Source organism: Buteo buteo, chromosome 3, assembly GCF_964188355.1.
Source record: "Buteo buteo chromosome 3, bButBut1.hap1.1, whole genome shotgun sequence".
NCBI lineage: Eukaryota > Metazoa > Chordata > Aves > Accipitriformes > Accipitridae > Buteo > Buteo buteo.
This window is the reverse complement of record NC_134173.1, coordinates 61421743-61446771: the sequence shown is the minus strand read 5'-3', so window position 1 is coordinate 61446771 and position 25029 is coordinate 61421743. Positions and strand designations below refer to the sequence as shown.

The following is a 25029-nucleotide window of genomic DNA, read 5'->3' as shown; positions in this document are numbered from 1 at the left end:
GGGAGCACATCAATTAAAGATGTAAAGTCACATAATTTAATAGAAAATTATGTTTTGCTTACTTCATAAGAAAAGACACAGGCCCCTGCTGAGTATTAATGCCTAGGAGAGAGAAACTGAATGTCCAAGACTATGCCTTGGGCTATTATATAACAAATCATCATTAAGTCTCAAGAAATAATTAGCGCCATTTTTTTTGGTGCCGATATAAGATGAAACTCAAGAAGAAAGACTCACACTAGACATCTACGTTTTTCCCATGCATAAAGTGTTTGCATAGGAATAGTAATAGTGTAATAGTATGTAAGAGGCGTTTGTGAATGATTAATACCTAGTGCATTTACTAAAGTCTGTCCAAATTCCAATCTGTAGATACTGCAAAAAGCAAGTAATATGCCAAATTCCTTTGCCCCTTACAAATGAACATGAAGATATTTAACCAACAATAAAATCTCAGTATTTACAAGAATAATTTATTCACATAGAATGGTATAACTGTTGTCTCAAACAGTTTTACATGCCAAGTTAAACTACGCCATCCAAGTCAGAACTATTTATCTAAATATTTTTGCTTCCCATTTCTGCAACTTCAGTGCTGTGCTGTTTGCCTTTATTGGTTTTCTTTCCATCATTAAAAGTTTTTATATATTCCTTTTCTACAGAAATTCTTCAGTCTGGCTTTTCATGTAACCATTTTGTCTAACTTTGTTCTGCACCCCAAGTTTGGGTGACCCAGCATTAGAAGATGTTGTTGGCAGGAATATGGAAATGGGTAACTGGTCAGTTCTGGAGAACAAATGGGTTTTTCTTTGATGCTGGGACGGAGTGGTTGGGTTTTTGTTTGTTTCTCTGTTATTTTCAAGGGAGGAAGGAAAGGAAGACACCACTGATTGATACCATTAAATATTTATTCCTCTTTCTCCTTTCTGCAAATGGTCACAATGTAACTCCAGGTTTTAACTAGCCAGGCAGAGAGAAAATTCAGCTTTTCTTGATGGTGTTGACTCTACGTGGTGATTTTTATCTCACTTGGTAGACTGGCAAAATCAGCTGCAGTGAATGAATCAGTTAATGTGCTCTCCCTTGTGCCTTTCTCTGTAATTCACTGTCATAGTAAGGACAGCTGCCCAGGGAAGCTGCTTATCAGCTGAAGTGTAATACCTAGTTATTCACATGAACTCCCAACTTTTTACCATAATATGCTGGGCTCCTCCTTGACAGCTTGAGGTATGCAGTTCATTCGACTGCCTCTACAATGAAGCAGATTGTCTCTGGAAAGGACCAGGATAAATATATAGAATACTAGCAACAGCTTCAATGGTCCTGGGACCATTGGGACCAAAATAAAATCTGAAATAGCACTTGACTATATTGCTTGGCTCTATAACTTTTTAGCATTGTTCTCTCTATTAAATGTTCTAAAAAATTAGGTCATTTCAAGAAGCTATCAGTTCCAGAAAGTTGAACACCTTTGTAGTCCTCCTGTTGTAGACTAGTATTGTCAGCAGTTTTATCACCTTTTCTAGAAAATTTTTCATGACTTTGCAGTAATTTCCAATGTATAGAGAAGTAGACCTTCTCTGTTTTTCTTTTTAGCCAATTATTTTATTTGTTAAATACTATATATTTTTGAGTAAAACCTTCCAGTGGTGATGTTTGCTTTTTAAATAGAAATAATTAGTGGGAATTAATGTAATATAAACAATATTGATAATACTAAATTTATTGTTTTAGTGATATCAATAAATGAGGTCTCATTAAAAAATCTTACAAACTGACATAGCTCCATGATTAAAGATGCTCTTCTTTTTATCCTATTTTTGATCTTGCCTCAGTCTATACTGCTTCAACTGACTACTGAAATTTATATTATGGCTTATGAAAAAAAAATTTATGACATATAGAAAGAAGTATATGGTAAAGATGTTAATACTTTGACCTACTGCAAATTTAGAAATGTACAATGGGAATTCATTCAAAATTAAAATATTAACAGAACTGACAATATCTGAGAAATTACCTCTGCATTCAGACACATGAACGCATTAAAAAAAATCATAACAGTCTGTAGATTTATAGATGAGAAGAATAATTTTTCTTATTGTAAAAGGCTGCTGCAATAAAATATTACTTTTTTAAGAAAGTTTATGAGTAAATGAAGACAGAATTAATTTATGTTTTTAAAAAAGATCTATGGTAGTTCTTGAGGAAACCCTATTACAACATACATTATTTTAAGAAGTGGACATAAAACATTGTTCTTCAAAAGACTATTACTGACTAAACTTTCTGGTTGGTCTAGTGTTCTTTATGTCTGGAGGTTTTGGTGTGTTTTATTTTACACAAATCCTAAATACCTCAGTACGAACACTTCAGTTTAATAACCTATCATTAAAATCATAAACAGATTTACTACAAACGCTGTGGTAATACCTGTTAAAAGTTCAAAAAATAAAGGGATATGAGATAAAATTTGCTTAAAATCTGTAGCTTGATATGAAATTCCTAATTCATAAAATCTGACTTCAAAAAGAAAAATATGTAGAAATAGAATGCTTGAATATCTACCATTGACAATCATTAGTTTCCAAGTTGTTTAAATTGTTCTCCCTTCACTTTTAAAAACTGTGTCAGAAACTGTTCCATAGCATCAAATCCTTTGTGATAAGTTCTTCTGACCTCTCTGCATTCACTTGACCCTTATATAGTCTGTGGCTCTTTGATTTTGGAAGAAGTGGTGGCATTTTTTCATTATTATATGATCTAGAAAATGAAAAACAGAACACCCCCCCCAGTGTGCTATATTGTCACAACTGTGTGTTTCTCTATGTGTCTACTCATGGAAGGACATTTTTTGCTTTACTCTATAGTGATCTTCACCGTATTTTCTCTTTTTAACTTCTGTTCCACTTGCGCATCTTCAGAAAAGCTGTATTTGCTAATACATTCACTAAAGGGGTTGTGATCCTGCCTATTTAATTCGACTCTGTCTGCTATTTAACTCAAAAAGTTTTGTCACTGTTTGGAGTAGATCAAAGACTACTGTTGGGTTTTCCAACTGCTGCTTCCCTTTATTCTGAACACATCTTTAATTTTGCTGCCCTCTGGTAGTTTAGGCTGTTGTAGAGCACATGGAGTGCATTTGGTACAATGGTACCAAATAGATGTTTCACTGAGAATGGCAAAGTTTCAGAAGCATAAAACGTTAGGTAGATTTTTTTTTTAATCCCAAGTTTATAGCAGAGTTTCAAAGGTCTGAATTTTCATGTGGTCTAAAGCAAAAAGGGTTTTGTTTTTTAAAAATTACATCTCTTCTCAAGGTAAACCCTGTGAGTAAATGAGAAGAATTTCTAGGTTGTTTACATCAGAAGCAATCTAAGCTGCCATAGAAGGTTGTCTGTTATTTTTTGAAGGGAAACAATACAGGAAGACCGTCTGCAGTAGTGTACAGTAAATACTGAGTCATTCCTGTGTTCAATTTCTATTGGCAGAAACTTAAAACAGAGCCTTAATTTTCTCCTGATTTTCCAGCACTAAGTCTTCAAAGTCTTTTCTAATCTTGTTGAAGTCACTTCAAACCAGCATCATATTTATTTGATAATGTTTATTTACTATCTGAATACTTACTGGAACTTTTTTCATCATTCTGGGTTTTCTTCCCCCTTCTCCTCCCTCCCTTTTTGAGTTTGACTAAATCTATGGTGTTTTAGAAGGATTATGGAAACTGGTTTGGTTTTTTTTTTCTCCAAAGCTATATACTAATTTCAACAGGTTACTTAGATTTGCAATAATCTGTTCTCTGTCACTTATCTTGAATTACTGCAAGATTTCCAACTACCAGATGTAACGTACTGTAATTGTGTTTTTCTTTTTTTTTTTTCTTCACTAGATTAAGTCTCTGTGTGAATTTCATTACAGGGGTCCATATCCCAGATCCTAGATTTTAATGAACCAGCTATATAATAGCAGAGGTTTACTGTGTATGCCGATGGGCTTTGAATTTAAGGAATTCAAGTCAGCATTATATTGACTATTCTGCTGTTACATTACAATTAGTGTGAAAACTGTAATTAAGGTTTTTGGACATTTGAACTTTAATTTAAAAGTGTAGTAATAGACATTTCTTAATTTCTTCAGAAGTTACTTTTGTTTTAACTTTTTTGCTTAAAAAGGGTATTTGCTTATATTCCACTAGCACCAAGAGTGAAGACTCTTGAAACATCTTATTGTGTGACTGTTTCCCTTTTTTAAGAATTCTGATATTTACCATTTTCACAGTATTATTAATTAATTATTCTGCTGTGGACAACTTAATTTAGTCTTTTTTATTTTTTTTAACAAATACAACTTTTTAAGCCCTGTTATCTACTTATATCCTAGAGACCCACAAACCTGTACTTTGCAGCAAAATCTTTTCTCTACCAACACTTAAAATATAATAAGAAATAAATACAACAGTAATGAAGCTCTAAAATCAATATATTTCATGGATTCAACCAAATGGTAAACTACTTCAGAAGTTTTAGTTTGATCTGCTATTGCAGTGGTTGTATAATTCTTTCAACAACTCATCTTTACATTGGAATCTCTGTTCATATCTTTTCCACAGAGTAAATTTCCCATGTAAACAAATATGAAATCTGCATTAATTAATTTTCAGTCATACTTTTTATATGGTATTCTCTTTAGGGCTGCTGGGAAGATTCCTGGATCAATTTCTGGTTGTATGCTGGTTACTTTTCACTTTTCAAGTGGAAGAACTGCAGGAAGAGTAGGGAGAAGAAGAAAAAAGAGTGCAGGTTCAGAGTACTAATGAAGGCGCTTTTCACAATTGATTCTCCTAAAATGAGGAAGTCATAGCTCAAAATGTTTATTTTTAAACACAGAGAGAGAAGCAGGGTGGCCAAATGCCACTGAGGCCAGAAATTCTATTATTTGAAATCCAAATGTTCTTTAAAAACCCAAAACACCTTTAATATTTATCTGCAATCTCTCCAAACATAAGAAATCTTATTTCCCTACAAGTCTGGCAGTGCTAGCATGTGTGACGGGTTTTAAATATGGCAGGCTTTCAATCCCGGAGAGGATTTTTAATTCATTCTGTGATGAGCTTCCAAATGTCCTCTCTTGTTTTTATGTCTAGTTCAATTGCCCAGATGTTTGTCACATCTAAAAGATTACCCTTTTCTGGCTGCACGAGCAAGGAGGCAGTTATTTTGGAACAGATGATCCCTTGTCTACAAAGCATTTGAGATATTACATGAGGAATAGGAGAGAAGTAGTGAAATATCCTTAGAAGAGAAGTTAATTACATACTGGGGATAAAATCTTGAGTGTATTTCAGCTGACTTTGTTGAAATAAGACTTTAATCTGTGGTGGTGGTAGTAATGCTTTTAAAATAGAAGCAGAAGACTATTCGCCGTCGAAGAGTTACATACAAACCAAAGTAATTAAGTGCCTAACGGTAAGGGAAAAAAACCCTATATTTTCCTGTGAAAGTGACAATCTTCTGTTGAATGACTTACAGGGTGGTAGATTTATGTTACATCGCTTTTAAAGTTCCTTAAAGACTGACGACACTACTGAAGTTAAAGCCTTTTAGTTTTCAGTTATAGGAAATGACTAACAGTTTTCTGTTGTAGAACAAGAAATACACACAATGACAATAAATATTTATTTCAATATATGTAACAAAAAAGTTGTGGATGCTTTTGTTAAATGAGATGTAGTCGTTTATTTTGCCACCTTGCCATTTTAAGCCTTCTGCTCCTCAGGATGCATTCCATGTGAACATGAGCCATCTTGCTGTTTTTAGACTTTATGTTTCTTAAAAGAAGAAACATGCTCAATGTTGACATGAGGGGGCAGAATCTTTTGTCCCTCTTCCAGTTTTCACAGCTGAGACAAGTGGAAGACAACACTAAAATATTTCTGAGCCTCTTTCAGAAAAGGTGGCTGAAACAGAGATAAGAAATTACTCTTTGGAGGAAAAACAGTACTTCCATAAAATTCTTCAAATGCAGTGATAATTACTTTACAGTGATAGCTTCTTTTTGGCTGGTATTCTGTACCAGTTCCACTGAGTTTGTTATAGGGTTTCCAGCCAACCCTACCAAATGATTGGAAAAGTCATTTTGGCACCTTGTTATAGCTTATGCAAGGGCAAGACAATCTATCTTACCCAATTATTTGCAAAGAAGTATAACCATCTTTTCTCATAACCTTAAAATGATACAAAACATAGATAAAGAAAGAGTCTTAAAACAAGCTTCTTTTGAACACTTTATAATGTCTACATATTGGCACAATTTCCAGTAAGCTGTGCAGAGAATAAGCATTCAAATATCTTGTTTGTGAAAGCAAATGATTTTAAGAACAAACTGAAATGAAATGGCAATCTAGTTAAGAAATCCTAAATTTCTTGGAACTCAGCTGATTTTCACAGAGGCGCTACAATGGTGTTCTTCTTACATTGTGCACTTCACAAACACAAGATTTTTGTGGTTTTTTCAAGGCTTTGTTAGGCATGTCTGGAATTTCTCTAGACTAAAGAAAACAGCCTAAAATCAAGGAAATAAGCATTGTATGTAAAAAAAAAGAATGATTGACAAAAATAGAAAGCAAAAAAGTCCAACCCACAGAGACAGATGTAACTACTTAAAAAAGAAAAAAATCACATAATCAATCTGTGGTTATTTGGGGTTTTTTAATGGTCAGGTGAAATATTAAAGGTAGACTTTGTTCAACTGGTAGAAAGCTCATTGTAAAAGCTTGTGGGAAGGATTCTTTGAAGTACAGAGTATTGGGTTAAATAGACATGGAGGTCCATATGAATACAAGATAGACATTTCTGAAACAGCAGCAGCTCTAATGCCTTCTAGCCGGTATGGATACCTACCCCACTGCGGACTACTACAGGGGTGCAGCATACTTTGGTTCTGGTGTGCTGTGGTGCAGGGTTGCTGCTGGTATGTGCACCCTCCATGCATCTCACAGGAGGAAAATGAGACTCAGAAAAAGCCAGGGGGTTATAATGTTCTAGTAGGAATGGACACCAGTGAGTGTCCTCAGTGTAAAAGTCACCAGTCACACCTGTTATCAAAGCACAGTAGAGAAAGAAAGAAGTATGCAAGTATTTGAGGGAGGCAGAGATAAAGGTGGAGAGTAGGAAGGAACTAGATCCACTACATTAAAGGAGGCAATTATCTTGCATGTTTGTACTGATGTGAAAAAAGCCAATGAAACTTTGTGTTGGAAGTTGAGGTTAGAGAAAGGAAGCTTCTTTTGTGCAGAAAAGAGGCTTATTGGGAAATGGAAAAGCATAAATGGAAGAGAACTAACAATGAGAAGAGATAAAAAGGTAAATTTCAAACATAGTCCAAAGTAAAATACAGTTCATTACATCTGATGAGAGCTTCCTCTTCTCCGTTTTGTAAATGGGCTCAAAGGTCTTGGTGTAAGGCATGTCAGAACAATTAAAATGATAGAGAAGCTGAGATGGTTTAGAAAGAAAGATTGTGTATATATTTTCCAAATAAAGGAAGGATTGGTAGGAGGGAGAAAAGGGTTCACAAAACAGGGAAGGGTTCACATCTCTATAACATCTATCACAGTAGCATTTCAATAGGTTCTTTGAAGTGCTAACAAACACATGTGAGAGTATAATATGAAACTACAAAAGCAAGAGGTTTCAGAAACAGGACTATAGGAGAGAATAAGGAAACAAGAAGGATGAACACACAGGCACCATAAAACCTGAGGTGATGATAATGCAAGTCAACAGAAAGAGAATCTAGCACAACAGAAGAGAATTAGAGCAATCCTTCCTGATTTATGGTCACCATGAAAATTAACTGCTCCTTGCTGCCAAAGACAGTCAGGTGATCAAAGATCACAAATAGAAAAAGGTGTTGCAGAAACATGCAAAGAGCAGGAGACACAAGTGAGTAAAGTTGATGGATTCTGTATGGAAGAGGACTACTATCTTGGGGGAAAAGAACAATTTTGCAAATAGGTAGCTTGCACAAAAAAAGGGAGATGAACATGGATGACATGGCTAAGGAATACTTTAGGATATATTTGACTGTGCTTTAAGGTGAGTGCAAGTGAAAGAGATGAAAGAAGATCAGGATATCAGAAAAGACAATCAAAAAAGCAGCATGTGAACAATTCATCTTCCCTTTTCTCAGTTTGCTCTTAAGGTAAACGACAGCAAGTATTAAATACCTCTTTAAAAGGAAACACATAAGCAACTTAGAAATGTGTAAATGCATTAATCAAGGCAGACACTATAATTCTCTTATGGTGATGACTACTATTAAAGGATACCTTAACCAAAGGAGATTAAACAAAAGGTGTGGAGTACTTGGAAGGTGAGGGTTGTAGAAATATGCTATTAAACAGTATAATTGAATGGTCAGGAGGAAAAGAAAACGACAATCTTGTGTATTGAGTGAGTATAGTTATGGGACATCTAAGGGCAAAAGGTATGGATATGGTGTATTACTTGCTTTGTTAGAAGGCAATGAAAGTCAAATAGATTAAGTAAGAACTGTTGTTACTGTCACTTACTGTAATCCCATAATGAATCAAAGGATGACTGAAATCAGGAAGAACAGCAGTGTTTTCTGATTTCAATAAATATTTATCCATGTAAAATTGATGAGAATTAAACATATAAATTTTAAAATCTGGTAGAAAACAATGCAATGGAAAATTTGAATCATACTAACAACTAAGAGAATATCATCAGTGCTGTTCATCTTCACACTTCAACAAGTATTTTTCTTTTCTAGTCTGACTTCAAGCTTTTCAAAATTCTTTCTCTCATGCTTTGAATCAAACCTTCTCTTTAATGAAATACAGTTTGGAAGTAAATTGTGGTTTGAACGCTAGTTCTGAAATCTAGATGAAAAAGATCACAGTGTATGGTATCGGTTATTCCAGCACGAATTTTGCCTTGTGAAAATAAATGTCATGTTTTCAACATTTGATCAGACCAGTCAGTTAATGCATGTTGTTTATTTTGAAAGTAACCAAGTTGGTCTGCCAAGGTGAAGAGCATTACAGAATGGATTAATATACGAAAATAGAGATTAAAGTGCACGTTGTATGGATTCTGTTGGCATGATTTTTTATTTTACAGACTAAAAGAGTAGACCAATGAAAATCAAACTTCATTGTTTTTTCCATTCTTGGAATTAAAAATGTATCTTCTGACACATGTATAGCTGCATTACATTCTGCTGGTTATTGCTGAAAAAATATCCAAGTTATATCATCTTGCAGCATATTAATAGTTCTCTTTTGTTACAGTTTGGACATAGAGTAAAAGGTATAAGTGGAACTTTTATGTGTCACGGAAATTTATATTTCATATATATATGTATAGATAGGAACAATTATTGGATCCAATATGAAGCATTACATTCCTTAATAAGTAGTGTGTTATCTCACAGGGTACTTTCTCATTGTTTTGGCTCTGTTCTTTTTTTAGGAAAAAAAAAATTATTTTGGTCACTTATTTGACTTTTTTTTACAGCTTGCATTGAATTAACAGAATAGTACATATGTAATTGATAGGTATCCTGACTTAGATACAGCAACAGTGACACAGGTTCTGAATTACGGAGCTGTATTCTGACATTGAGCCAAAATTCACACTGTGCTTTCCACGCTTGGTCTGGAGAGATGCATAGAAATTAACAGTGCATGCTATTTAATTTTCAAGTCTCTCTCACTCTAAGATTTTTCTCTAATTCAATTGAAGTAGGCCTCAGCAAGACATTTCTAGGAAAAACTAAATTTATAAATATATGTACACTTAGCTATTTTAAAAGTCTTATTCCAGTAACTATATTTGGCGGGAGGTGCTAGATCTCTAGGATGAAGATCTTATGATGCGTAAATAGTTTAGTTTTGTAAAGTGACTTGCACACAAACTGTATTCCAAAAGATTTTTAAAGTGCTAAATAGAACAGCTGAGCTTAAATAATAAATAATAACACATAAAGGAGATTTAAAAATAGTTTGAGTATATGAGGGAGATGCAGAAAGACATAAATAAAACAGACTCCTAGCAATGAAGGTTGATAACAAATGAAGTGCGTAGGCACTGATATGAAAATGAATTCTCTAAGCTAATTTCCAGTAGAAGGTAAAATTTGCTATACATGTCAGAAGAGGCAAACAAAGCCCTAATTACTTTCCAAGAGGATCTTCCAATCCGTCTCTGTCCAATATATCTATGATATACTCATATTTGTAGTAAAAGAGTAATTACACCTCATAAGAAGCATCTTTTCTCACCATTGGAGATAAATACGAAAAGCCAAGATAAAAATATTGGATGTGTCCCTCTTCTGTTGTCAAGAAAAGTTACTTTACAGTGTAGCAATACAGAGTATAAAATCTGAAGAGATTGCTGCTTAGTACTTCAGAGAAGGGGGTCTCTGCACATTTAGATGCTCAACACAAAGACAAGCTTGTGAATATGCCATAAAGAAGATGATTTAATGAGCTCAAATATATACATATGTATAAGAGACAGCATCTGGTTTGTTTGTTTGTAGTTTGTTATGAAATGTATATCATGTTTCTTTGAAAGAGCATACTGAGCAGCTGAGTGCTTTGTGTTTTTTCTCAGTTGATGGAATCCCTCCACTACCAGAGGGGGCTTGCTTTGAGCACGCTTGGAGAAGAGAAGCTTTTCGGGGGTGAAAAATGTAAAGCAGGAAAACTGGTCTAATGTTTAGGGGATAAGACAGCAGAAAGCCTGGAAAGGGGATGTAGACCTACAGTCAGACTGCAAAGCTGGTAGAAAGAAAAAAATATCCTAAGGACCTAGAGGAGTTAGGAACTGCTGTAACTGAGCATTAGAATTGACAGCAAGAGTATAGAAAAGGACCTGCCCTGGCAGTACACAGTGACTTGGGGGAGATATTTTTATAATTATTCTTGTTTCTATTTTTTCTCAGAAAATGGATTTTCTATATAAAAAGAAAATTGCTGATAGTCCAAGAAAACTTGGCTTTGGAATGTAGAGGCTATTTCTGACATTTTGGGATAATCATGTTAAAAAGGATTTATTGGCAGATGCACTTTTCACCTTTGACCCACTGTACTGATTTTGGCTGGAATAGAGTTAATTTTCTTCATAGTAGATCTTATGGTGTTATGTTTTAAATTTGTGACCAAAACAGCATTGATAATACAAGGATGTTTTAGTTATTGCTGAACAGTGCTTACACAGTGTCAAGGCCTTCTCTGTTTCTCACGCTGTCCCCCCCCAGCAGATAGGCTGGGGATGAGCAAGAAGCTGGGAGGAGACACAGCTGGGACAGCTGGCCCCAACTGACCAAAGGGATATTCCATACTATATGACATCATGCTCAGTGATAAAAACGGAAGGAAAGAACGAGGAAGTGGGGATGGATGTTCACAGTTATGGTGTTTGTCTTAGCATGTAACTGTTAGGCATGATAGAGCCCTGCTTTCCCAGAAATGGCTAAACACCTGCCTGCCAAGGTAGCAAATTAATTCCTTATTCTGCTTTTCTTACATGTACAGGTTTTTCTTTACCTATTAAACTGTCTTTATCTCAAACCACGAGTTTTCTCACTGTTACCCTTCTGATTATCTCCCCCATCCCACCAGGGGGGATTGAGTGAGGGGCTGTGTGGGGCTTAGCTGACTACTGGGGTTAAATAATAACATCCACTTAGGGTCAGTCAAAATACATAAGCTGTTCATCTTAATATTTTATTTAGATATAGAAAAGCTTACTAAGTTCTTTCTGGTTACAAATACACAAGGCAGTTATTTACACGAGATAATATAATGATGCAACAGATGGCTATTTCACATTGACTCTTTAATTACACAGCTTTCATAAACCAGAATTATTGATTGGAAAAAGCTTGTTCATAATAAATAGCCTTTCAACCTCTTCCAGTCCCAAAATCTGGGGAGGAGTAACAGAAGGTTAATAGATCCAACCTGTATCAGACCTTCACCAAAAGAAGACTCATTTACTTTGCTCTGGTTGCTTCTCTTCCTTTTTACAAAAAAGGGAATTGACGGAAATACTTTGCCTCATAGGCAACGAAATTTAGTCATAGATGTTGTTTATATATATTTGTTTGCAAAGATGCTACCATATGTCTTTACATAAACAGTATGGAAAACACATTTGTTAGGTGGGTGGGCTTGTTTTGCAATAAGTAGCCAGGATTTCTATTAAAACATGGGGTTTACCTTTCTAAATGCAGTACTTACAAAGAAGTATTTAGATAATTTTTTAGAAATCATTCATTCCAATGATGTATTTTATTGAAGGTTGATACAAAAATGGATTGCTAACTTTTGTTTCCTTGGGTTTTTTTTAGGATTTATTTATACCTGTGGTGGAACATTAAAAGGACTTAATGGCACTATAGAAAGCCCTGGCTTCCCATATGGATATCCAAATGGTGCAAACTGTACATGGGTTATAATAGCAGAAGAAAGAAACAGAATACAGATCGTCTTTCAGTCTTTTGCTCTAGAAGAAGAATATGATTATTTGTCATTGTATGATGGGCATCCTCATCCTGCAAACTTTAGGACAAGGTAAAGAATAAATATTATAAAAAATGTAACTTGTATTCATATCTTTAAAATATCTGAGAAAATAGTTACAGCTAATATTTTTAAGTTATAGATTCTTTCTTATGTAGACTTTAAGGTGCACTTTCCTTAATTAATTGTAAGTGTCTTAAAATCTATATGGTGTGCTTTAATTCTAGTAAAAGTGCTAAAATTAATCTTGTCTCAACAAAACATAATTAATAAGCATATAAGCATGGATAAATGAATGTAAAGTGAATATGTGATGTAGAGGCCTCAGTTTGTGTGATCTAGTAGTGGTGGAACTTTTGTAATCTTTGCAACAGGAGGCTTTTGAGAGAGATAAGAAAAAGATAACATATTTAAGATAGAATAGGTAATTTTTGCAGTTGCATATGAGCATTTTCTAACACTAAGGGATTACAAGAGTGAAAAATCAAGAGTGTGATGGGTCACAGAACATTTTTTATCAGTGTCTACTTCAAAGTCATGGCCCAGATGTCCAATTCTGGAAGGCTGTGGCTTGAGGGATACATAATAAGCAACAGATATATTATCCATACATTTGCTAGCTATCTTTATTATCATCTATCTTGATTTCTGTATGTCAAGTTGTCATCTACCTAGACTTCTGTAAGGCCTTTGATATGGTCCCACACAATATCCTTGTTGCTAAATAGGAGAGATACAGATTTGATGGGTGGACTATTTGATGGATAAGGCATTGGCGGCATGGCCACATCCAAAGATTTGCAGTCAACGGCTTAATGTCCAAATGGAGATCAGTAAAAAGTGGTGTCCCTGTGACCAATACTATTCAATATCTTTGTTAATGACATGGACAGCATGATTGAGTGCACCCTCAGCAAGTTTGCAGATGACACCAAGTTGACTAGTGCAGTTAATTTGCTTGAGGGAAGGGATGCCATCCATAAGGACATTGACAGGCTTGAGGAGTGGGCCTGTGAGAAGCTCATGAATTTCAATGAGGTCAAGTGCAACATCCTGCATCTGGGTTGGGGCAATCCTCAGTATCAATACAGACTGGGGGATGAATGGATTGAGAGCAGTCTTGTGGAGAAGGACTTGGGGATATCAGTAGATGAAAAATTGGACATGAGCCAGCAATGTGGACTTGCAGCCCAGAAAGCCAACTGTATCCTGGGCGGCATCAAAAGAAGCGTGGACAGCAGGTTGAGGGAGGTGATTCTTCCCCTCTACTCTGCTCTCATGAAACCCCACCTGGAGTACTGCATCCAGCTCTGGCGTCCCCAGCACAAGAAAGAGATTGACCTGTTAGACCAGGTCCAAAGGAGGGCCACAAAAATGATCAGAGGGATGGAACACCTCCACTATGAGGAAAGGCTGGGAGAGTTGGGTTGTTCAGCCTGGAGAAGAGAAGGCTCTGGGAAGACCTTGTTGTGGCTTTTCAATACTTAAAGGGGGTTTATAAGAAAGATGGAGAGAGACTTTTTACCAGGGCCTGTAGCAACAGAACAAGGGGCAATGGTTTTAAATTGGAAGAGGGTACATTTAGATTAGATATGAGGAGGAAATTGTTTATGATGAGGGTGGTGAGGCACTGGAACAGGTTGCCCCAAGAGATTGTGGATGCCCCATCCCTGGAAGTGTTCAAGGTCAGGTGGGATGGGGCTTTGAGCAGCTTGATCTAATGAAAGATGTCCCTGCCTACAACAAGGGGGTTGGAATTAGATGATCTTTAAGGTCCCTTCCAACACAAACCATTCTATGATTCTATGGTTCTATGACACTGTGATGAAGAATGTAATATGTATTCCTAATCAGGGAACATCCAGTTTCAATTTACTTTGCATAGTGCTGCTCCAATGAAGGGATATGTTTTTATATTATATGGCAAGTGTTGATTCACTGGTAATGAAATTTTTTTTTAGAACTATTGTGCAACAGTCCAGAATCTGTCCACTAGAAAAAAAATGTAACATGGTATTAGAAGGAAAGTACAGCAGTAAAATTCTTCATCTCAAATCTGTGCAGGGTGTGAATTCTGTTTGTCAAATGGGTAACAGTCAGCACATATGGAGAAATGTATCTTTAATGAAATTGTTTTTCTTTGTACTTCTCTGTTTCTATTTTTATTTTCTGTTTCATGAGTGTTTGTATGCAATTCTGATACCAGCTGCAGGAAAAAGGGAACCCATAGCTAAAAGATTTGAGGGTTGTCTTTCACAAGAAAAAACAAGAACATGTAGTTTTCCTCCTTTCTGCCCACTCCTCAAAAGATAAAATTTACATGGAGATTGATCACATGTAGGAGCCCAAAAAGGCCCTCACTGTCAGCCAGGACTCCCATTGGTGAATCCACTCTAAATTGTAATCTGAAAGAGTATGTGAACAACATTCTGCACAAGTGCAAAAGAATAAAACAATCATTGCTATTAGGAACTTACAGTCTTAACTGAGTTACAGTTTTAATGAGCTTCAGAGAAAACAGGTAAAGGAAGCTAGGGGGATGGAAGGAAGAGGAAAATAATATCTTGCAAAGGCAGAATTTTTGTTCTTTGTATGTCTTGTTCAAGCTACCAAGAAGGTTTTTATATATTTGTGTGCACACATATGATTGTATCTATGCATATCTATCTGCATGCATAAATCTATAGATGCCTATCTACATATATAGATTATATGTGTTCAAGATTCTTTTTATAATAAACTAAGCCTTCAAAGCTGGAGCTTTGGGATACATTTTTTTAAATGTCAGTGTCTTGAGAAGAAAGTCAAGAAAGCCTGGCATGCTCAAAAGTTTTGGTATTGTGTATTTAGGATGCCACTATATTCTGGTGAAGAATAGGATACAGAGTTCTGTAGAACAGAATAAAATAAGTCAGCACTTAAAAAGGAAAATACAATTAAGCCTCCATGTAGGTCTTGAAATAGACTGCTTTTGCAAGACTTACAAGATCTTGCCAGTGTGTGGGTGCAGTAGAAAAATAGTACATATTTGTGTGAGTGCAGAATTGGGTTTTAAATTAAGGAAGTGTGATAGTGAAATTATGCAAGCTTTACTAAATCTTTCATGGTGACGTTTACTTTCCCAGATTGCTGTAGCAAGTAGTAAGGTGATGTTTCCTAGAGTTTTCTTTTTGCAAAAAGCTTTTACTTAAACAAGTAAAGTTTTACTGAGGTACAGTTGCTTGCGGAAAATTTCTTTCCAGCATGACAGTGGATTTTATCATTTTACTTAGTGACATTAATGAAAGTGTAATCAGATTATGCTAGTCACCCTCCCCTTAATTTTATAACAGACAAAAATGTTTTCATGGGACTATACAGGTATATTTGTAAAATATATAACTGGACAGCTAAAAAAACTGTCTCAACAAGGCCGCTATTTCTTTTTCTACTTCAATATTTTGATTGAAAGAAGTTTCTATGTGACTGAAGAAGATTTTGCGGATTGGCTATTTGTAAAGCTCATAACCTCTGACTCTATCCTTATGCAGTTTTGTACTTCTTTGTTTAATTGTTCTCCTCAGAATTGAATCTTGTTGAAGTTTGCAGTCATTGACTGTCTTCAGTGAATGCTTAACAGCCTTAACTGGTTTAGATGGCACTTAAATGGCAGCTAAACAATAACAAATGGAAGAGAAGCATGTCAGATATGGCCATTATGGAAAGCATACAGTCAATATTACACTTTCATCTTTGTGTTACTGTATATGCTTGATTTAGCATATTTAACATGCTAGATCTTTGCCTCAAACTATAGAGAAAATACAGAATAGTTTAAATCTTTGAACTAAATGGGAAAAAAAAATCTTTCCATAAATTATATTTGCAATCACCTACAAAAAAATATTTTTGCAGAAAGATAGTATTACTTCCTGTATTTGAACCAAGCTTTTAGCAAAATTTCGTACTTGGGAGTCTTTCTGGGTCATGTCATAGACACTGTCTATTTTTAGGGCTTCCTTGCTGCTCTCCATGTGTATCTTTGTGACTTTTGTGTAGTCTTTCTTTCATATTTATACAAATAGCTCCCTCTAAAAAAAAAAAATTAAAAAAATCAGGGTTTGTTTTTATATGATACTTTTAAATTGCAACTTTGTATACACCTTATTTTGGAAGGCAGCTAATACTTCTGACTGCTGTTTTGAGTGAATGTGTTGCATTTCCAGATAGAACTCTTGTTCCATTTTTTTCAGAATTTCTGCCGTTTACATAGTTTTTGTATGTATTACTAGAGGTATCATTTCAGCCAAGCTTTTTGAAGATGCATATCAAAAACATGTTCTCAATTTTCTGGGTGCCCAGCTTGAGAAACAAGAGTTTTGCTTGCACTAGTGATAAGAAATCCCACTTTTAAATGAAGTTCACGGAAGGTATGATTTGAACTGATAAAACATCACATAAATCAACCTCTTTGCAAAAGTTAATCTGGGTCAGCTGATGAGACCTCTTGCATGTTATGAAAATATTTTTTAGTATAACCTACACGCAATTCACTGCAGTAGCTACTGCCATATATTAGGGAGTGGCACAAGCAGGGCTGCTCCACGAAGGGCCACGAGGCAGGAGCCGAGGGTAACCCCGCTCAGGCTGTGCTCTTACCAACAGGGCACAATTCTGCAAGGGCTGAACACAAGGGGCAGAGCTGGGGACTGATAACAGAGTCCACTGACAGCACCGTACATGGCAAGCAATGAAGCAGGTCCAGGGGCCATCCAGGGAGTCCAGCTGTGAGGAAAAAGCAATGTGGCCAGGGATAGAGCTAAGCTCCCCACAGAGTATGGCTGAGGGGCTCATACAGGAGGCAGAGACAGGGATATAGTTGTAGAGAAACCACAATTAATGTTAAACTGCATTATTAGTGGCAATGAGATGGTGCATGTGTAGGTGAAGGAGAGAATGGCAACCTCAATTCTGACATTTCCTTGCAAGTATTTTACTTTGAAACTTGGGTAATATTTTTTTTTCTGGTTTTTTTTAAGAAATTTCTGAGCATAAGGCATAATATACTATCAGTAAATATCAAAGAGTATGTTTGTCCTTTTTTTTAAGGAGTAAGGTGCTTCACTACTTTTAAAAGAGATGTCAGACTAAATAGTTTTCTAAAATATAATTTTTTGCTCTAATTAGTTATCCCAGTTTGCACTGTGGTAATAGAAATAGCTTTAAATAATTGAATAATAACTTGTGATTATATACCCAAGCTCTGTTCACAGTTCCAAGGGAATGTATTTTCCAAAATTACCAGTACCTAACTGGTTAATTGATTTGACATTTAAATATTCATCACAAAATTAACATTGCATTGAAATCAATGAAACAAATTCAGATCTATTTTAAACAGAGAAAAAATGCATGCCTGCTGCAATTTTACTGGGATAAACTGGATAATTCAATCCACTATATTTCTGTCACATTGTATTGACTAAAAGAATCTTTCATATGTTTATGTTCAGAAAGCAATTTTGTAGTAGCCAAAATTATATATTTTCTAAAGTTAAAAATAAAATTATTTAGAAAATGACAAGTCTACCAGAATGTTCTGGTAAAAAACATCAGAAAATTTCACTATGTGTGGTCTTCAAAAGGACAGATATGGTACGGGAGTTTGGAAAGCTCCACTGTTAGGAAAAGGGTATAATCATTTTGTGACAGCTATTCATTTGTTTGCATCAGTGCAAAGAAGTATGGATAAGTTTATCTAAAAATCATGAGAAGTGGAGGTGTGACAAACTAGCACAAACTGAAATTTTTGAACACTTCATAAATATATATTTTGCTTGTGTTTGAGAGCATGCAAGACCAGCATATATCTGCAGAGATATTTTAAAATGTACATATGGTCACTGTGTCCAAAGATTTAATTGGACAAATTAAAAAGTTTTCTCTACATACTTATTATGGGTTTGTGTGGTGCAGTGGCTTTTTTTGGTAGCAGGGGAGGGGCTGCAGGGGTGGCTCCTGTGAGAAGCTTCTGGAAGCTTCCCCGGCTCCAAGTTGGACCTGCTGCTGGCCAAGGCTGAGCCCGTCAGCAATGGTGGTCGTGCCTCTGGGAGAAGAGATTTAAGAAGGGGAACCTGCAAGGGAGAGGGGAGTGGAATGTGAGGGGAACCCCTCTGCAGACACCGAGGTCAGTGAGGAAGGAGAGGAGGAGGAGGAGCGGGGGAGGAGGGGATGCCCCCACAGCCCGTGGTGATACGGCAGGCTGTCCCCCCCCAGCCCAGGGAGGGGAGAGGGGGAGCAGATGCCCACCTGCAGCCCAGGGAGAGAGGAGCCCACGCCGGAGCAGGGGGACGGATGCCCCCCAAGATGGCCGGGACTCCATGGGAAAGCCTGCACTGGAGCAGGCTGTGACTGGAGATCGGCCCGCGGAAAGGACCCACGCCAGGGAAGTTTGTGAGGAACTGCAGCCCGTGGGAGGGACTCATGTTGGAGAAATTCATGAAGGACTGAGGGACCCCCATGCTGGAGCAGGGGACGAGTGCAGAATCCTCCCCCTGAGGAGAAAGGAGCAGGAGAGATAACGTGTGACCCCAACCCCCACCCCCTGTTCCCCTGTGCTGCTGGGGGGAGGAGAGAGGGAGAACCAGGAGTGGAGTTGAGGCAGGAAGGAGGGAGGGGTGGGGGAAGGTGTTGTAAGGTTTGGGTTTACTCCCCATTATCCTTGATTTGATTTGTAGTAAATTAAATTGATTTTGTTTCTTCCCTAAGTTGAGCCTGACTTTTGCCCTTGACCATAATTGGTGAGTGATCCCTCCCTGTCCTTGTCTTGGCCCACAAGTGTTTCCTTCTATTTTCTCCTCATTCCACCAGGGCCGGGGCCCGGTGGAAGTGAGCGAGCAGCTTCGTGAGGCTTTGTTACTGGCTGGGCTTAAACCACTACAGTACTCATAGTTAATTTCCTCTTAGGAGATTTGAATGGAAGGAGGCTTTAACATTCTCAGCATTTAAAAGGTGAGCTAATACTCATCTTTTCTAATCTCTTTTTTTTTAAGCAAGATGAATCATCCTTTCATCTACATTCCCTGCTGAGGCAAACAAGAATCAAATGCACAGGTTACCGGAGCTGCATAGGAGAAATTCACTGAAATTACTGGAGACATCCACTGCCCTTTCTCTATCGATGAATTGCTTTCTCCTAAAACATCTGACTCCCTGAGTAGGCCTACATTTTTAACATTTACTCCCCAACCACTTGAAGAGAAAAAAAGTTTTCAGAAGATTAGTAAGTAGGTCTTTAAAATTTCAGGATGCTCCTAGTCTTGAATGTAATTGGGTATGATCCCTTCACTGTAGTACTTCCAAGGGTTTGAATTTGGTACTATAATAAACTCTCATACTTTGATAATGGTATTGCAAACTACTCAAATAAGAAATCGTTATCACATAACAGAGGAATAAGCTCAAAACTAATTTTAAATAAAACTAAAATACTTTATTTTTTTAATTCCATAGTATATGGAATAACAGATATTGCTCCACTTAGAATGGGTGGTACATACTATAAAATTAAAATTAATTTCTTTGTCCAAATAATTAAGAGCAAAGAAAAAAAAATCTGGAGTAAAAATATGTAAAATTACAACAAATCCTGAATATTAATTCATATTAAATATTGTTAGGGTTGCAGGTAGGTGAGTTGGCTGCTTATTTGGCTCTGGACTGAGGTTATGCTAATTGAAAAGGTCATGGAAAACTATCAGACATGCCAGGACAAGAAGCCAAACTGGCTGCTCTGACCATGCCATAGGAGTTGGACCTGCTTGTTGGTGTAGAGGACCACAGCAGGAGCAGGATGAGTGCTTTACCCAGCTGGTAAGGGAACACCCTCACAGATGAGCTGAGCATCCTGCTGTCACCCCATCAGTGCCTGCTCCTGGCCCGATAGCATTGTCAAATACCTGTGTCTCTGTCATAAAAGTGCCAGGTATTACTGACAACATAATCAAACACTGTGTTTTAGCTCAAAACCAATCACAAATTTAAGGTACAGTTTCACTGAATAATTTACATTGATTTGATTTTACAGTGTTGAAATGCTAGCATCATCCATCCTTTTTTTTTACATCTAAAATTTTATTGAAAAACACTCAGGGCATGGGATAATTTCAAACAAAACGAAACAATAAAGAAACCCCAGTAAAAGCAAGGGTACTTTAGTAATTTTATGTTCTTACTTAAAAAATAAATAGCACTAAGTAAAATACTAACAATTCCCAATTTTAAAAGGGGAAAAATAGATTTCTAGAAGACTAGCTTTTGCATATATAACTTTCTATTTTTAAAGTGGAAGAATTGTAATTTACCTTTTACATGCTCTAAATTGTCAAAATTACCTTACAGAAAAGTTATGAAGGAAGGCAGCTAGCAAAATAGTGAATGTTGGCAATAGCAGAAACTTCCAGTGCCCTCATTTAATAGCTCTGCTTGTTTTTCCATTATTCGAACTGTGCTGATTATGTGTTTCTCCTTTTAATAGGTAGAAGTCTGGTCAAACAGCAATTAGGCTATGCTGCTAACATTAGTGCAACCTCTAGCTTATTACATGTCACCTAATGACACTCCAGTAGCTATAGTAATCTTTTTCTTCTGACTCGGACTCTTTCCTTCTTCTGGTCCTTAGAACTTTAACCTTAATTCTTTGTGAAGGTTTATATCTATGTTACATCCTTTACTATCTCCCAGCCAAACTCATTACCATGCTTTTTGGGGGAATCTATTATACTATTATTTGTTAGCAAGTGTTCCAATTTTTCTCATATTAAGTCTCATCAAAACCAGAAGATAAGAAAATCCCCACCTTTTTCCCTTGCTTTTGCTACCTTCTTCCTCCACTTCTACTATGTCAGGGTTTCCACTTACAGAATTTCCTGACTTTAAAGGCTTGTTTTACTTGCTCTTTCCTTTCACACTTCTGTCTTTAGGTCATCTACAGTACTACAAGATGTACTGCAGGGTGCCCAGAATTAGTGCCAATGTCTTACCTGGGCAAAATGCCATGATGGTGTGTTGATTTTCCATTCTGAATCCAAGCTTTGTTGTATGTAGCTCTATTTTACTTCATACATGTGTATCCTTTTGTTCTTTGTAAGTTCTTACTCATATGAACAATGCCTTGTTTAATTAAACCATATAAAGACCCTTTCTGAGTAGCTATCATTTGGCTTATATTATTGCTATTTCAAATCATATTATTAGAGTTATCCTCCAAGTTAGTTCTGTACCTTTCATCTAGTACTATAGAAGTTACTCAAGTTAGCAGACTCAGTACTAATAAAATAAATAAAATGGTAACTCTGTGAGGTTCTAGATTAAATCTGACAGAGACAAATTCTCTCTGACTATTCGGTTATTAAGCTTTTAAGACACATCAGAGTGGAATATTTGCAGTCGTTCAGGTCTTCATTCCCAACAAACCTTGACAGCTGAAAATGTACAAAGCTTCCTTTTCCACTCTCCTATTTAAGTCTTTTCGAACATTGATGTAGACCAAGAGTTGTTGATAGGGAGATGGCAGAACCTCAAAAATTTTCCGTTGTCATCAGAGACAAATGTAGCCCTCTGAGTTTTTTCCACTCAGGCTGTTTATTATGCCCTAAGTACATGTACTTCTCTTCTCTCATCACTGTTCACTTTCTGTCCAAATTGGCAACCAGAGCAGAAACTGTGATTAGGATCAAATTAAGGATTCAGCACTTTGGAAACACCTTCAAACAGCTGGTCACTGAGCTAATGATTTTTCTTTCAGCTGATCCACAGTTTTCTAGCTTTCTCCACTATTGGCATGGAAAGAGAAGAAAGGAAGGAATTTCACTTGAGAATTTAGGGACCAGTGAACAAAACCAAATGGGATGACACTCTCCCCTTACAAAGAAAGACAAAATTAAAAGATATAAGTGCTAGTTAAAGACCAATGAAGAGATAGGAGACAGAAAGAAAAAAAAAAAATCAGACCAATGCAGACTGAAGGAGTGAACAATGGCAATTAAAGAAAGAACAGAAGGCACATTGAACCACCAAAGTGGAAAATGATGAGATAGATAACTGAATGAATCTAAACAAGAAAATTTTCACTGCATGAACAAAAAAAAATAAATATCGCAAAGGTTTAAACAGAAGATATGTAGAATGTTGAAAATGGACTGAACATGGATAGGACACACAGCAATAAATACAGCAAAGTTAATACATAAGAGAAACAAAGATAATTGAAAAAAATGTAGCAGAAGATAATGGTAAATAGATATTCAGCTCTGACAGATGAGTTCTGAGCAGGCAAGACATTTAAATGGAGGTTTCTTTTTCTCAATATGAAAAGTTTGCTTTATGAAGAAAATACATTGAAGCAATAAAATGTTTGGCATTGTGATTATAAATACAAAGCTGAAAGAACAGTAGTTTACATCATTTGTGCTATACTCTTGGGAATATTTTGATATGATGTTAAATTTCTAGATACCCATTGAGAGTGAAAGGTAGAAAATTAAAACTGATAAAAGAAAGTGCTTATCCAGACAAGGTGCAACTGGTGTTTTGAGCTTGGGCTTACATGATTGTGAAGAAGCCAAGATTTTAGCAGCTTAGGAAAAAATGGTTAGATGTTCATTTAGCTAGCAAAGAAGTCCAAAGTTAAATGGTAAGGATTTAAAACCAAAACCAGACCAAAACAACCCAACCCAAAACCAACCAACCAATCAGCCAAACAATTTTGGTAATTATTTGAAGGTGGACGTAACTTTCTGCTAACTGACCTTAGGAAGGGACTTTCCCATTATCAGCCTTCCATGGGATATATTTCTCTGAAGTAATTGGGATGGCCAGTTTGGCTACTCTGAAGTAGCTGATGGACGTTGGACTAGCTTGTTTACTTGACTTCTCATGTAATGCAAGAAAAACCTCTTTTACAGCCTCTGAGAATTATCTTCTTCGGAAAAACTGGTAAATAGCATTATACAGATGAAGAGTGCATATACCAGTTTTATAGGGAGATGAGTGTGATCATCTCTGAGAACCAGCTTTGCTAAATATTAGTTATTCATTTTTCTTTGCATTGCTAAATTGCTTTATGGCATTTGAAACAGTCTAGCAAGCAAAACTGATTTTTATTGTGGAGACCACTTATATACAACACAGATATATGACATTATATTGCAGCATGCCAGCACAGACTGTGGCCACTAGTCTTCCGCATATGTTTCAGCTACAGAAGGGGGAAGAATGAGATTTCACAATAATAATCTTGTCCCAGAAAGTTATAGTCTATGGGAAAGACTCATTCTATTGCAGGTGTCTCTAACTGATAGACTTGCTTACATGACAGAAAGGTAACTCTTAAACCAGTTGTTAAATTCATCTTGTATTGTTGCAGTTGACAATATCGATAAACATACCTCATAAAGTTGATAATCAAATCAGAATGTACCTAGAACAAACATATACTATTACTAAACTAAACTCTGAATGTTTAGTTCCTACATGAATAGATGATTTCTGTTGTTTTTGAAGAAATGTATTATCATTCTTTTAAAATTGTTACATCTGCAGAAAGCCAAAAGAAACATCTGAGTGTGCAAATATGTATTATGTGTGTGTGTGTGTATTTACATATACACTTATTAGAATGAAGTAATGTTTAGGCATAAGGCTTGAAATGGAGAATTTTTCTCTCTGTCCCTCTAATATTTATCTTAAATTGTGAATGTGATAGCTTATTACTGAAAAGTGGCTCCTATAGATTACATTATATTGCACAGTTTGAAGTGAATATTTTATCATCCAAATTATTTATGTAAATATAAAATATGTTATATTTTACTTAAGTACAAGTTAATGTCAACAGTATACTAAAAATTCCTGAATCAGCTAACATGGAAGAGCAGCTTTTCAAAAAAAATAATAAAAAAAAAAGCCCCTCAAACCCCAGAGATTCATTCTAAATATTAGTAGCATCAAAAAAATTACCTCCAAATCTGCTGTCAGTTATTCTGTAGACAGTGCAGATCTCCAGGACCTAAATATAACGACACAGATAGTTATGCAAAAATGTCTTTTTCATTAGGATTTACAAATTCAATCATGAATTTATACAATTTTCTTATATGGTCTTGACCAAATTTCATTACTCCAATGTGCTTCGGTTTTTGCATTGTAAAACACAAATACTACACATCGACTTTTCAAGGTGTATAGCTTGAAAATGTATATACAAAAGACTGAAGTAATTTTGGGAGTTAAATATTGCTTCCTTATAATATGAAATGAACTGTGCATAGAGAGAAATGTATATTTTATCCAGTTTTAAACAATATTAGAACTTTGTCTAAGATAAAATAGATTTGCTTTTCTCGCTGAAAGTTTAAAGTCACTTTCTGTACATCCACTGTACTAGAACTAATAAGTAGACTAAGTTTTAAGTGAGATTTGCAAGCAGGGAA

At 36.0% G+C, this 25029-nt stretch overlaps 1 protein-coding gene across 3 annotated transcripts in view; it reads left to right on the top strand.

Annotated features, from left to right (window-relative positions):
- CSMD3 (CUB and Sushi multiple domains 3) overlaps positions 1–25029 on the top strand; it is a 749348-nt gene that overhangs the window by 76893 nt on the left and 647426 nt on the right. For all 3 annotated transcript variants that reach the window (XM_075024389.1, XM_075024388.1, XM_075024387.1), the window contains exon 2: positions 12388–12610. In XM_075024389.1, coding sequence (XP_074880490.1) covers positions 12388–12610 — 223 coding nt within the window. The remainder of the gene's footprint in view (positions 1–12387; positions 12611–25029) is intronic.